This window comes from Cebus imitator, unplaced genomic scaffold, assembly GCF_001604975.1.
Source record: "Cebus imitator isolate Cc_AM_T3 unplaced genomic scaffold, Cebus_imitator-1.0 Scaffold156, whole genome shotgun sequence".
In the NCBI taxonomy this organism is placed as follows: domain Eukaryota; kingdom Metazoa; phylum Chordata; class Mammalia; order Primates; family Cebidae; genus Cebus; species Cebus imitator.
The window spans coordinates 1,766,905-1,782,036 of NW_016107471.1; the positions used below are offsets into that span (position 1 = coordinate 1,766,905).

Sequence of the window (15,132 nt, forward strand, 5' to 3'; positions counted from 1 at the left end):
AAAAAAAAGCTAAACTTTAAATATGTTATTTTAAATCATTGTATAATTGAAATGTTTAACTTTAGTAGCTATTTAAAAAGATATTTCAGTTGGCTCCAACAACAACTAATGAAGTATGCAGTGTATTGCCTTGGTATCAGACTTACATGCAATTGTGAAAACTGTTCAGATTGCCATTCTTTGTAAGTATTTCTCTGGGAGAAATGAGAATTAACTTTTAAGAGAAATAAACCATGTTCACTAGTCAGGCTGGGTTTTGATCATTTACATATTTTTAGACTTGAAATAAACTGCCAAAAATTTTTAAAAATTATCAGAGGAAAGTCTTTAGAGGAATGTTTTTCTCAATAAATAGTCACAAAATAGAGACTATCATTACTAAAAATTAAGACATCTGAAACAGATTATGATTTTTGAGTGATCAGTTACTAAAGAATAAATATCTGTTATTTACTATGACTGTGCTTTGATTATATTGTAGAAATAATAATGTTCTCAAAGTCATTTATTTCTGGACAATATTTCTACTGAATTGGGATATATGTACATAATTTTTAGTAACTAGCAAACTAATAAACAATTACATTAGTGAGTTGTTCTGCAACTTGTAAGTATATACTTCCCATTATTAATAAACATCTACAAAGCAAGTGAGAAGGCAAAAGATGAAGTCAATTGATAAGCCTGTATATTCTAATCCTAAGAGCCTGTTACAAAATGATGATGAGAGCAGTGAATATTCTTTCATAAGGAAGAAGGGAAATGTGAAAACCAAAAACACAATGTAAAAAATACTTAAGAGGGAGAAAAAGGAATAACCAACCAATAGATTCTGGAATAAAGAGAAATTGATTTACATTTAAAGAACATGTCCTAAAGGGGCCATTTTGTCAATGAAAATGTTACTATGTATTTTTAAAATGTTATTTCTGAATCTACTTGCTTTCCAGCATCTGCTACAACTCAAAATTTGCCAATTTTGCAAGTCATTTAAATGTTCCATATTATATATGAATGAAAAGATACACTATTAATTTCCTGACAGATGCAAAACAATCTGCTCTGAGTCTAAAATAAGTTTATATTCAATCAGTCAGGGAAATGTTTCCCCTTTACTCCATTTTAAAGAGTAGATACTTATAATTACCATGAGAGAAAACAAAGTTAGATGGTATAATCTCATTTTATCATACCAATCAGGTATTCATTTTAATGTCAGTAGGGTACTGAATTACTTTTAAGGATTTTGAAACAAATCTATGGTTATGTTGAAGAAAATGCTTACTTCCATTACAGGATAAATATTTTTATGCTCTTTTAAAGGGTAGCCCATTATAATCAGAAAACATGAGCTCTGAGTTGTTTTAGGTAATATCTGGAAAATACTGGCTTCAATATAGTTCTTTTGTTTCTAACCACTCTCTTTTAAATTCCCTACAAATAATAATAAAGAATTAATAAAAGTTAGAAAAAGAGAGAAAAGAAATCCCCAAACCTACTTTTTCTTCAGTCTTCGATCCTTCTCAGCTTGAGTTCCGAGTTTGCCTAACCCCAGGGACTCCTGAGCTGCAGCTTCAGTCTCCATAAAGCCTCCTGTGAAGAGAAGTAACTATTCAGATTATGTTGCACAGGCTGTGTCAATTCTGAAGTCAGGTTGTTAAAGTTTATTTAAGTAACTGTTTATATTACTAAACCAACATGCATAAAATGACATGGATACATACATAAACATACACTGAGGAGAAAACGAAAATGAAACAAAACAGTACCTATGGGGATACAATTTGTTGCACCCAGTGGCAACAAAATAAATGTGGCCTGTACACTGACAGACACTTGAATATACTGTCCCCAAGTCTTGAAGTCTATCTTTATACTTTTCTTATGGCAAATAAGAGCAAATATCTTTGTAGTGTGTGAGATTTGTTTCTTTTTTCAACAATTTGCAATATTTCACATATAATGGGATAAATGATAGCCCATTGTGTAGGAACTGAAGTATATGCTTTCTATTACAAGTTGAGAGAATGGAGAGGCCTTTGCTGACTTTTAAGAGCTCTTCATAGCCTGCTCCTGGAACTTTGCTCTGCTCTACTGGCTGACTCTTACATCCTTCACTATAAATCTTACTTCTAGAACTTGATGTGTTCTGGGAAGGTTCTTGTGTTGTTTTTTAAACTTCATAATTTTTCTGAAAAAAATCATAAGTCTTTCTTTAAAAGAGCTTGATAAAAATAGTTATTACCCCATAGGCCATAAATTCTCATTTAGTGTCAATATATAATATGTACATCTTATATAGCTTTATAATAAAAAGAGAAAGAAAGTAAAGTATGATGTACATCAAACATATCTCACAGGATTCCTAAACACAAAATTAATTCATAAATTATCTATTGTAATTGAAAAACAAGGATTTACTCTTATGTTCTGAAGTCAAGCTAAATGAAAATGCTCACTATTTTTAAATGGGTTAAGGTATATAAATTTTTTTAATAAAATAAATTTAAATTACAGGTAAGCTAAAGATTAGGTAGGAAGATTTAAGCTAATACAAAGTCTTACAAAGACTGTGAAAGAAATTTCCTTAATATATCAGTAAATAAGACCACTGAAGACAACTTTCACTCTTCTCTCATTGTAGTGGACACTTCCTTACTTTACGTTTGCAGGACTTGACCAAGGTATGGTTTCTTTTCAGCAGAGTAAAATATCTTACCAAAGCACCAGGAGCAAATTTTGGTGTTACTGTTTTTAATAATTTATTTTACCAAATAATTTATAGTACTGAACAATATTAACTTTGGAACATTGGTATAAATACATTAATCTTATTTCTGATAACCTTGTTAAACTGTATAATTTTTTTAAAAGTCTCCTTTAATTAAAAACATTTATTGCTGTCTAGATCTAATTCAGAGAAGTGGAGTTTGAGGGTCAAAGTTTATTTTGCTTATTATGCAAATGTTTAATACAGGTACTTAAAAATTTTTTTATTGTGAAAGGTTTTCCTTCTTTGTAGAGATTAGGAAAGCCTTCCACTGTTGACTAAAGTACTCTTGGGAAACATTTTCAAATGGGAAATTTTCCGTTATGTACCGTGAGTGAATATTTTCATTTTATTTCTCTCATCTGTATATTTGCTTCACTGTATATCAATAAATTATTATTCATAGTCTTCATATAATAATAAAATGTTCTCTTAAAATGTAAATGAAAATGAATGAGTCACTTAAAAGTTATAAAATGCTTGAATGCTCCATACGGGGACATAGAGATTGATGAGGCAGGCCTATTCAGTAAACAACAAAACATTTTCAACCACCAGGTGGTTGGATGATTCAGGCTTTTATTCCTCCAAACAATATAAGAACATTTAAATTCTGATTTAAATTAATCATGTACCCAACATTTTAATAGAAAAAAATAACATTTTAAAATAATAAAACTTGAAAGCAAAGAAAACTCTAGGATTATTTTATGAGTTAAATCTAGACATTTTATTTTCTCATAAACATAAAAATAAAAAGCATCACAAAGTTAGAAATACTCAGAGTATTTCAAAATCTAATATCTTATTTTCAAAGCATTTGATAGATAATTTGAACTACATCCTGCTCAAAATGCCAGATAGAAAGGAACTTAAGGCCATTGTAAGAAAAGTTATTTTTAAGCATCACATGCAGGACAGTGTGCTTAACCAGAAGGAAAGTCCCAGCAAGTACATATTTTCAGCCCCATTAAAGCATATCAGAGGAAGGACATTTCTTCACAGAATTGACGCAGCTGCCTCGCTCATCTCATGTTTATCTTTCCACATACTTGATCAACTAGCTGGTAAAGGTGACCTTAGCCAAACCAGCTTATTAACACTTTTACTCTATGGATGATTATCTAAATCCAGTGAGAGTCTGTCTCATTCTTATCTAGGCATCAGTGGGCCCATAAGTTTATGTAAACTTCAGAAATATCTATCTATACCAATATTTTATTCACTAGCTATTATTAAGCACTAGAAATATGCCTAACCCAAATGATGTACTGCAAGCATAAAATACACACCAGGTTTTGAAAATGTGTTAGGAAAAAAGGAAGAGATGTAATTAATAAATTTTAAGTGATCATGTGTTGATATGACAGCATTGTTTCTATATTGGGTTAAATTAAATGTAGGATAAAATTAATCCCACCTGTCCTTTTAACTTTTCTCAATGTGGCTACCAAAACATTTAAAATTACATACATGGTTCACATTTGTGGCTTATAAAATTAATGTTGGCCAGCACTATATACCAGAGTTTCTACCTGGAGACAGTACATCCACAAAGGAAATGTAAATGTTTATGTATCTTGAGAGAGGGTCCTTTTTTTTTTTTAATATTACAATGATTGGCACATATTTGACAGGGGACAAGGATTCTAAACATCCTTCATTAAGTGGAGAATCTGTAGTTTGTTTCTTTTTTCTTTTTTTTTTTGAGACAGGTTCTCAGTCTCTCACAGCTTGGGGTGCAGTGGCACCATCAGAGCTCATTGCAGCCTCAAATTCCTGGACTCAGCCCATCCTCCTCCCAAGTAGGTGGGACTACAGATGTGTGCCACCTTGCCTAGCTAGTTTTTCAATTTTTTTGTAGACATGAGGTCTTGCCGTGTTGCATAGGCAGGTCTTGAACTGCTGGCCTCTAGGGATCCTCTGACATCAGCCTCCCAAAGCACTGGGATTACAGATGTCACCTAGCTTGTCATTCTCAAAATGACGTGTTCCCCAGAGGAGAAACACTGGCCTGTGGAAGCTAGGGGTTACTCATTCTTCAGGAGGTCTGTTAGGGAACTATGTGGAAATAACATAATGAACTCCACCCCTTTCTTGGCCTGAGGTGCTCAGGCTTGCGGGCTTGAGCTCCAAGATTCAGTGGATAACTTACATAATAAATTGTTTATTGCCCTGTCAGTGTCTGCCTAGTGCTTGTGCCTATGCAAGGCATCATCTTTGCCCTTAACGAAGTTTCCTTGGCTATCACTCAAGCACCTTTTACTTTTGCTAGGCCTTTGAGGCCTTGGAATTGTTGAGAGCAAGACCATTCCTAGGGTGTGACAGGTACAGTCAAGGATTTTTTTTTTTGCCAGCTCCTCTTTCTGTGTAAACAGGTTTGAGTCACCAAAAAAATCAGTGAAACAACAATCTACTGATTCAATCTCATACAATACTGGTCTTGCCAGTGGGAGTGAGGGATGCACTTGCCATATCACCCTCTTAAAAACAAGGTCAGACCACTGGCCCAGGATGACCCCACAGATGCAAGTCACTAGGCTCCCTAGGGAATTTGGTCGAGTGCATGTGTGAGGTAGAGTGTCAAAGAAAATCATGAAGGGGAGAAACAGGGACCGAGGCCCATGCTGTTTGGCTGGATTGGGCAGCATGTCCAGATGGCATTACCTCCCTGCTGGTCCTAGTGTCTGAATAGTAACTAAGAAAATTTCGATGCTTCCAGTGATTAGAGCCCAGGTCCAGGTCTCTGCTGGGGTGACTTGCCCAGATGGCACTGCCAGCCCTGAACTTTCCCAGACATCAGAGGGGATCTTAAAATTTTTCAATGAAGATGCTACAAAATGTAGGGCTTGTGAAGGCTCTTGGCTACAGGACTCAGGAAGGAGACCTATATTCCCAGGTCTATGGATGGAACTAGTTGGAGGTATCATTTGGATTGTGAAGGTATGAAAGTTGTTAGAATCAAAATGTAGTCACTATTCTTAAGAAAACCCTGGAAAATAGAGCCAGGGAAGGTCATGAACAGAGGGTTCTCATGCTCATATGCATGATGGCAACAACAACAACTAAAGATCCTACAAAAGCCACAACCTGGCACACAGGCCATTTCAATCTTATGCAAAAAATATTTCTATAGGGACATCTGTCTGGCAACTGCCTGTCCAACCTTTGACTGGCGGCATCCGTTATTAATTTGAGTAGCCAAAAGGTAATTATTTCAAAAAATTATGTAATCTTAATTTTTTTGCCTTTAAAAATCTTTGTCTTTCTTTCCTTCCCTGAATATACACATAGTTTACTATGACATACATATTTTTATTGCAATGCTCTATTCGTAAACATTTTTCTTTTAGAGAGTATCTCTATTTGTCATTTAAATAAACAAAGACAAATATCTCCACATTTCCCTGTCCTTAAATTCCATTCAGAATAACTTATTTCATATTTGCACTTGAGATACAAGTCTGTAAGAATTGCTTGCCAAAACCCATATTGCAAGGTCTCGGTCCCTCCATTTGTCCAGTAGAGGTCTCTGTCATTGTATGAAAAAGGGAGAAACAACTCTACTACAATCTGCTGATGATTGGTAGCTTCATCTTTCTTTCATTTGACCTGTCTTCATCATTAATCAATTGCACTTCATTTGTAATTAAACACATTTGAATTTATAAATTGTTACTTAAATGTTCAACGTCGGTTAGTCGCTATCTGGAGACTGTATTTAGAAACAGTGCCTGGCTCATAAAGGGTATGTAATAAATACAATCACAATTGTAGCTAAATGCTACTCTGAACACCAGAAGCAACAGTAATGCAATGGTTAAATATTTGTGTACCTAAACATAAAAGGTACAGTAAAAATATGCTATTAGAATTTTATGGGACCACTGTCATAAACACAGCCCCTCATTAACAGAAAGGTCTTTATGTGGTGTGTGACTATATTTTTCTACATATAAAATTTGGGTGTCTAATGCTACTTTATTTAGAGCAAGATTCTTTCATCATGCAGAGCATGAGTCATTTCTAATTGATACTTTGTGGAATTTACATTGTATCTATTGGTTCCTTAGCATCAAGGAACAATTTAGGGGCAGAGGCCCTGCACAGACACCCAAATTTTACTTATAGAAAAATACAGTCACACGTCACATAAAGACCTTTCTTCTAATGATGGGCTGCATTTATGATGGTGGTCCCATAAAATTATAATAACATATTTTTACTGTACCTTTTATATTTAGGCACACAAATACTTAACCATTGTGTTACAATCACCTACAGTGTTCAGTACACTCATATATTGTATAGGTTTTATAGAAACAGGCTATATCTATAGTCTAGGTGTGTAGCTGGCTATTCCATATAGCCTGAGTATGTAATACGCTATAATACCTAGGTTTGTACAACAAAATCCCCTAAGGCATGCATTTTTTAAAATGTATCCTCATCATTAAACAATGCATGACTGTACTTATGAAATGATGCTGGTGCACTGCTGAAGCTGTTTTTGTCACTGTGAAATTATTTTTTTCATTATGCTTATTATAGTAGGTCAATGAGTTCAGACAATTATAATACGATCTGGCAGATAACCATAAAGGAATTGCAATTTAGCAGGCAAAAAAAAGCTCTTTAAAAAGTGCACATTGTTTTTCATATGCATTTAAAGGAAACTTGCTAAAGTAGCCTAAACCTAATAATATAAATATTTTCATATATGTAATTGGGAAATCCAATTATTCAAAGTTAACTTGTTTTTCTGTTTTCATTATGTTTTTTCATAGCTTTGATGTTTTGGCTCTATGTGATTACTCCTTTGTCTTGAACATCTCTGTCTTAGATTTGTTTCATTTTTTGCAATGACTGTTAATAGCCTCTTCTTTATCCTAACCATTCACTGTTGACATCAGCTAAGTTGGTCATGTGTGTTCTTTTCTCTTCACAGTAATTATTAATAGGACTCTCAGAATACTTGAGAGAGTTGGTGTTTCCCAGGTGGCAAACCAATGAGTATGTTAAGATTGTATGGAGTAGATAATTTCCCCAGAAATAATAAATGCTTTAAAATTTCTGTCTCTTCTCCATGCCCTATCATCATTTTTCTAAGCTGACAAACTGCACCTGGAACACAGTGCTTGTTTGCTCTAATCCTTAACTCTCACTTCTGATTGGATGCTTGACTCTGGAACTCAGATTATCTTATTTCTGTGATTGGCTCTGCTTCAAGATGCTGCCTCCTGATCTCTGCACTTCCAATTTCTCTGCACTTCCAATACTTCCTGGGTAACTTGATCTTCAGTCTTTATCAATTCCTTTGCTTCATGATTTGGTTTCACACTTCTGACCCCAGCCAGTACCCACTTACTAATTAACCACAGAAAAGACGGCTTCCATGACATTCTCTGTAGAGCTTGCTCTTTCACATAGCTTCAATACCCTTTTCTCAAAGATAAGTCCCCTTTGAATCTCTAGCTTTACACCTTTTCAAATACGTAGGAAAATTGCACTTAGATGGCCCTAATGGAATCCAACATATACAGGGTAATAAAAATTAATACCCACAACTCTTTGCAAACATTATGTCTGTATCTTGTATTAGAAAAACTACAATGTTTCTGTGTGATGTCTTTTTTTTTAAACTATTTCCTTGAGTTATTACTTATTCATTTATATGGGATATCTTCAAGATGTTATATACTCCCTAAGTAAATAATCATATTTTTAATTTATGTTCCCACACATGTTCCACAGGGATAGGAACTCAATGAAATATTTCTTGATTGAAATGGTCTCAAGAGCCTTCTTTCTGGAGCATCAGACCAGGAAGCAGGAGCCAGGACTTACTATCAACTATCTCACTAAGTAGCTTCACTGCCTTCTGAAATCATCTCAGTTTCTGTAAGTATAGAATGTAGACTACTACATGATCCTTACATATCTTCTAGAACTGTAATCTTAAAAGTAGAAATGTATTTTCATTGTAAATATTTCAAGGTGCATGAATGGTAGAAAGAAGAGTTGCTGGAGGAAAGACTTCAATATTAGAGATTCATAGATTCAGGATTCCTGGGGTTGAAGTAGATCTTAAAGATCATCCAGTTCAATCACCTTTCCAATGCTGGGATCCTCTCCACAACAGCTCTTCCTAGTATTTGTCTAGCTTTTGCTTGACAATTTCCAAGTGACAAAGAACTCACTACCTCTTAAGTCAGCCCACTTTGTATAGAATTCTGACATCCCAGTGTTTTTTCTTACATTGAGATGAAGAATAATTTTGTACAACTTTAATATTTCGTTTCTAGTTTTGTATTCTCACTTAGCAATGGAAAGGCCAATAGCTCTTCTGCATAACAGCTCTTCAAATTTTTGTGAGCAGCTACTTAGATAGGTCAGCAAGGAGAATAAACACACCCTCTACTTTTGTTATCTGAATGTGGTTCCAATCCTCCACATCTGCCTAATTTTCACCTCCAACCTTCTTCCAAGGTGATGATGTGCCTGTATAAATACAGTAACCAGGATGGATACCATTGCTTGCTCTGATTTTACCATGGCAGAGTAGAGTAAAAAAAAAAAAAAACTTTCATATCAATTCTTATGTTTATTAATGTGGCCTAAATTTATTAATGAATATTGACTTTAGAGTCACATGAAATTTTTAAATTTTCTTTAAAAACTTCCAAGAGCCATACTTTTAGAGTAGGAGAATTTAGATCCCCCTTACATCCATTCTTTTTTGGGGGGGCAGGGGATACCACTTAGGGGTAATACTAATCTTTTCACTTGTGATTCCTCCCATTATCAGTAATCCATCAATCAGATACTGAGCTGTTGAAACATTCATGTCTAAGTGATTTTGGATCTGCTGATCAAGAACAGAGTGAGTCCTAATCATGCCACTAAAAACCTTGATCCAAGGTGACATTACTCAACTCATCAGCACTACTGGGCAAGGATTATTTAACCAGTTATAAATCCTACCTAACCGTTCCATCACTCAGACCTCATTTTGACATCTTGTCCATAGGGATATCATGAGTGATGGCTTGCTCACCACCTTTCCTTATCTGTTGCTAAGTAAATTTGCCAAAGAAAGAAAATTAGTCTGACTTGGTTATTTTTAACATAGCTTAATTTACTTTGTTTCACAATAGATTAATGCATTCAGATAAAATTAAAAGTCAAGCTAGTTAGGACTGCAATTATTTATGCATGATCACAGGTCTTCGGGTTCATTACCACTGTTGCTAGTTCTGACAGGACAGACAATGTAGCAAATAAAACTTTTCTGGGCCAGAAACATAGTGAAGTTTTTGTTCTAAGTATAAAGTTTGTATCTGTTTATGTACTATCCTTACTACAAAAATTCCTTGATGCCAACTAAATGCCAACTTCATTTTCCTAAAGTCCATAATTGGTACTCTGCACTTAAGAGTGGTTCAATATATGTCTATTCACTGAAAGTAGGAATACATAAATTATTTTGGATTATCTATGTCCTCCCCCCACCAGACACACACACAAAATTTCCTCAACTCCCTGGGCATAAATGCCCTCTTGGTAATGCCTGTTTTCTGGTTGAACTCTTTCTCTTCCAGTAAACAGGCAGAAACAAAAATGAGAGTTTTTGAATAGTTCCACTTATTTGTATATTCTATTCATATCAGGTAAACCTTTATTTTTCATTCATTTTCTTTAAATTTAAACATTACTAAACAAAAATAACAACACAGACTTTATAATTCTCACTTTGGTCTTGGTGATTTTTCCAACTGTCAGTTTGTTTTGATGGATGGTATTCCTGCCACTGCTTTTACATGTCAATGCCACTTGCTTCTGTCTATTATTTATCATATTCTTATTTTCCAACATGAGTATCAAATCTTTTCCTATCTGTTTTAGGCAGAAAACTCCCATTTCAGATACACTGCTCTTTCCTTAAGTATACATCATCATAAATATAATTGTGTGTTACCATCCTCTGGAATTCCTTTGACAGTACATAGCCTTTGGTGTCCTAACTACTCTTTCATGTTAGTTAAGACTGTACCTATTTCTAGAATTTCTAGGTTGTAAAGTGATTCACAGATGAAGGAAAAAAGTAGTTGTGAACAACTTAGTCTTGGACATTAAATGTAGGAGAAAGACAAGTCAGTATTTGGAGATGATGGCAAGATCAAGTAATAACTTTTAAAAGTGTAGATTAGACATGAGCATATTTGAACAATAATGGAAATATCAGATATGCACTGCATATGGATGCAGAAATTGAGGGGTGGGGAGAGATCACGGTCATTGTGCTGTTAAGTCTTAGCAGGAGGCAATTACATCCCGAATCTATGTTCCAAGAAGTCAGCAAAAGTACATATTGGCCCTGTTCTCATGGGGATACAAACCAAACCTATTTATGCAATTTTTCATTCTGGGATTTGTGACATAGAAAGACAATGAACAACCAGGCCCGGCGGTGCATATCTGTAATCCCAGCACTTTGGGAGGCTGAGGAGGGCAGATCACCTGAGATCAGGAGTTAGAGACCAGCCAGGCCACCATGGTGAAAACCTGTCTCTACTAAAAATACAAAAATTAGCCAGGCGTGGTGGCAGGTGCCTGTAATCCCAGCTACTCAGGAGACTGAGGCAGGAGAACCACTTGAACTCAGGAGGTGGAGGTGCAGTGAGCCGAGATAATACCACTGCACTCTAGCCTGGGTGGCTGAGCAAGGCTCCATATCAGAAAGAAAGAAAAAAAAAGACAATTAACAAAAATACAAAGAAAGAGATCTCATGACTCTAAAACCAGATCCCCAAGTAAGCTAGAAAAAATGCTTCCTCTGTTAGGTGACTTTCCCTAAATTCATTTGTGGCCTTCAGGTAAACTTGGTTCATATATATGCTTTATTTTTCCTGCATAGTACTTAAAGATTCAATTTGAATGCTTTACATGGAAAAACAAATGCTCACTGATTCATTTCAGTCTACAGTACTCCTTTTTATTTTATAACCTGTCCATACACTGATAGACATTTTAGTTTGCAAATCTTGCTTCTCCATTATAGGTAATAATAATATGAACAAGAACTGTAAACTCTGATAAGAATAAATTTTTCAAAAAATGTATAAAAACATGAAATCTCCCATTAGTACCACAGCTTTTCTATGCTACTTTTGTAATTTGAGTAAACCAGCCATTTGGAAAGGATATCATTAGAGATTTTTGAAATAAAATTAATTTTGCTTAGTTTCCATTAGGTTTATTCAGTTGCTTTTCAATACATTATTTCCTTTGAGTTTTGGGATTTCCATATTTATACCATCTATGCTAGTAACACATTAGTAAGAACAAACAATGTACATATTGAGTTTGATTCTTCATGGGTAGGGGTTATCCATACAATCACATTGACTGATTCATCCTATCTGAAATTTATGATATTACCCTAACTTTTCAAATTATTATATAAACTAAATAATATATCTTCTCCAGATATTTTCCTTTGTGAATTACTATGAACATCTCCTTTGCTGCTCATCAATGTTGATAGAACTAGTGAAACATTTTCAGTTTTATTTACAGCTTTCCTTTTCCACACCATATTTATTTTGTAGGCATGTAGTATAGTTACTTTCAAGTGAAGTCATGTGTCTCTGCTCTTTTGGGTTAAACCTTTTAAAGGTTATAAATCTTAGCACATGGTTCACAATTTCAAGTTTGGTATGTGGACATCACTATCTCTTTACCATAATACTTCTCCTGCCATATATTCTATTTTCTATATCCATTTTTACTGGTAGAAGAAAGAACATTAGCAATGCTCCTGTGTTTTACAATTTTCCAGATCAAGACATTAAAATTATAATCACTAGAGATGATTCCCTAGGGTCCTCAGACGCATGAATAAGCAGCTCTAGGATGTAGTGCCTGGGTTTGAAAAATTTGCATGGTCTTTCCATCCAACTTGGATACCCATTCTGGAACCAAAGCAGATCTTAAATTCATAGCCTTTAACCAAAGTATCAGTGGGCCCATGTATCATTTCCTTTGGTACAAACATGTTTTTTTGGAACCTGTTTATACCTGCATTTTATTTTTATTTCTTCAAGTCTTATTTTCAATAAAGACTTTGTTCTTGTTTTTTTCTGGGAGCTTTGATTCACCATTTATGTAGCTTCTACCTAGCTTCATAGATACAGCATTTTGCTCCTGTCTTTCTCATCCATATTTCAGTCCTTAACATGCTGCTGTTTCTGACTTTGTTTACCCTCTACCTCTGCTGTTCTATGAACTAAAGCAATATTGTTCAAAGCTCAGAAATGTTCCCAGGTCTAAAATGTGACCCCAATTAACTATTGCTAGTTTCTGACTTTGGTGGGGTTGATAAGAATGTAATCATAATTGAGTTCATTATTATCTGCTCTGACCTGAACACACAGTCAATGAAAATGAGTAATAAAGGCTAAGTTTCTCGAAGGACTGAAATATGGATGAGAAAGACAGGAGCAATATTTTTTTAGACTTTAACTTATATCTTGCATACCTTGATTCTGACAGTATATTGTTGGTAAAATGTCTAATGATTTAGCAATTTCTTATCAAAGTTAAATATAAAATAAAAATAGAAAATTTTAAGTGATAAAGACAATTAAATACATTTAAAAGTGTAAATTATAGCAACTAAGGTGAATATATATGTTGAAATATAAATATAATTACGATGTTAGCAAAATTAATACTTAAAAGTAATTAACCACCAATACTATGGTGACTGATACTGTAATATATTTGATATTACAGATCATTTCAGAAAACAACCACTAGTTTTCAAATAAGATTTTAAAAATTTAAAAATTATGTCTGGCATGTATATTTTAAATGCAAAATAATCTGTCTCTCTTTTTTCCTGATGCAATAATATTATGTATAGCCTAAAGTGTTCCCCTCCTGAGAAAGAGGAATCCAAAAAGATTTAATTTCTTTGCTGGAGAACATATAATCACACCTGGCTGCACATCAGTTTCCTGTAGCTTTTGATGCTTTATGTGGGTTTCACACTGTGGAAATCAGGAAAGGCATTTTTGGGTACTGCAGTCCTAAATCTGCAAACATGCATATTATAATCAGAAATTATTTTGGTGGTAGGGCAGTAAGCTAAGTCTGGGAGTTGGGTATTCCTTGCAAATATGTATTCTTCTATTTAAAAAACCAAAGGAAGTGTAAAGAAATTTGGATCATTCCATTCAGCACCTACCATTGCAGGCAGGAGTTTAATTATTTCCCAATAATATAACTGTAAAATTAATATATAGAAAGACATCCCCCCAAAAGCCAAGTATATATGTATATATAATCATTTCAGAAATCTCACATATTCTTCAATTATGTAAGTATGTATCATGTATGTACATCTGTTTATTTCTAAATATATATTTAAGTAGGGTCATTTCAAATGTATTGATCTATATTTTTATTCTATTAGTCACTGACGATAACTAAGTATAACACAATACCTATTGCCCTACTATTTTCCCCACACCCACTCCTCAACTACAAACCAGAGTTTATTGGGGGAAGCTATGATAATTTTAAGCAAAGAAATCCTGTTCTTTACATTTTATGTCACACATATTATAAAACTTTATTCTAACTTTAAAATAAATTTTTAAGTTTTTGTAGGCTTTTCAATTTTTTTCAACAGAAAACCTTTTAAATCTACATAGCTAAGCTTTTATACACATTCATGCTCTAAGTAACAGTATACACAATGGATTTAAGATAGTTTTGAAACACTGGCACTACAATGAATATCACAGTTATGCAAATTACTAAGACATTCTTTACTCATTAACAAAATAAGGTTTATAGCAGTAACATTTACTTTGTAGGTAACTACCTGTCACAAGAGTTAGCATTAAGTAAATTCTAGCTATTGTTATAAACTGAGGAATAAAAGGACTGAAAGTTTTACAATACTCTTTAAGTGTAAGCATTATTTGGCTAAATTGGACATAAAAAACTGATCAAAATATAAATTTTGTCAGGTAGAAAAGAGAAGAAATAAAAAGAAGAGCAATGAAATGAAAGATAGATGGACACTCTGAAGTGACTGAAATGAGTGGCAGTGGAAAGTCTTAATGCATGCATACTTACGGAGCTGCCCAAGTCGAGCTTTTTCTTTTTTACCAAACAAACGTCCTATTGAAGACTTGATTCCTTTCTTCTTGGGGGCTTTGTGAAGAGAGTCTTGACTGCTATTGGCACTGCCTAGCCCAAGGCTTTCTGGCTCAAGAGAGACAGATAAACTACTGCAAAACACAAAAGAGGAAAAAAACTGCACTTTTTCATGCAACATCCACAAGGTA

The 15,132-nt window shown here is 34.2% G+C and overlaps 1 protein-coding gene across 26 annotated transcripts in view; it reads right to left on the bottom strand.

Annotated features, from left to right (window-relative positions):
* The window catches only part of PPFIA2 (PTPRF interacting protein alpha 2), a 485,065-nt gene that overhangs the window by 62,641 nt on the left and 407,292 nt on the right, over positions 1 to 15,132 (bottom strand). For all 26 annotated transcript variants that reach the window (XM_017543486.2, XM_017543479.2, XM_017543480.2 and 23 more), the window contains 2 exons: positions 14,921 to 15,075; positions 1,500 to 1,593 (listed from right to left, as the gene is read on the bottom strand). In XM_017543486.2, coding sequence (XP_017398975.1) covers positions 1,500 to 1,593; positions 14,921 to 15,075 — 249 coding nt within the window. The remainder of the gene's footprint in view (positions 1 to 1,499; positions 1,594 to 14,920; positions 15,076 to 15,132) is intronic.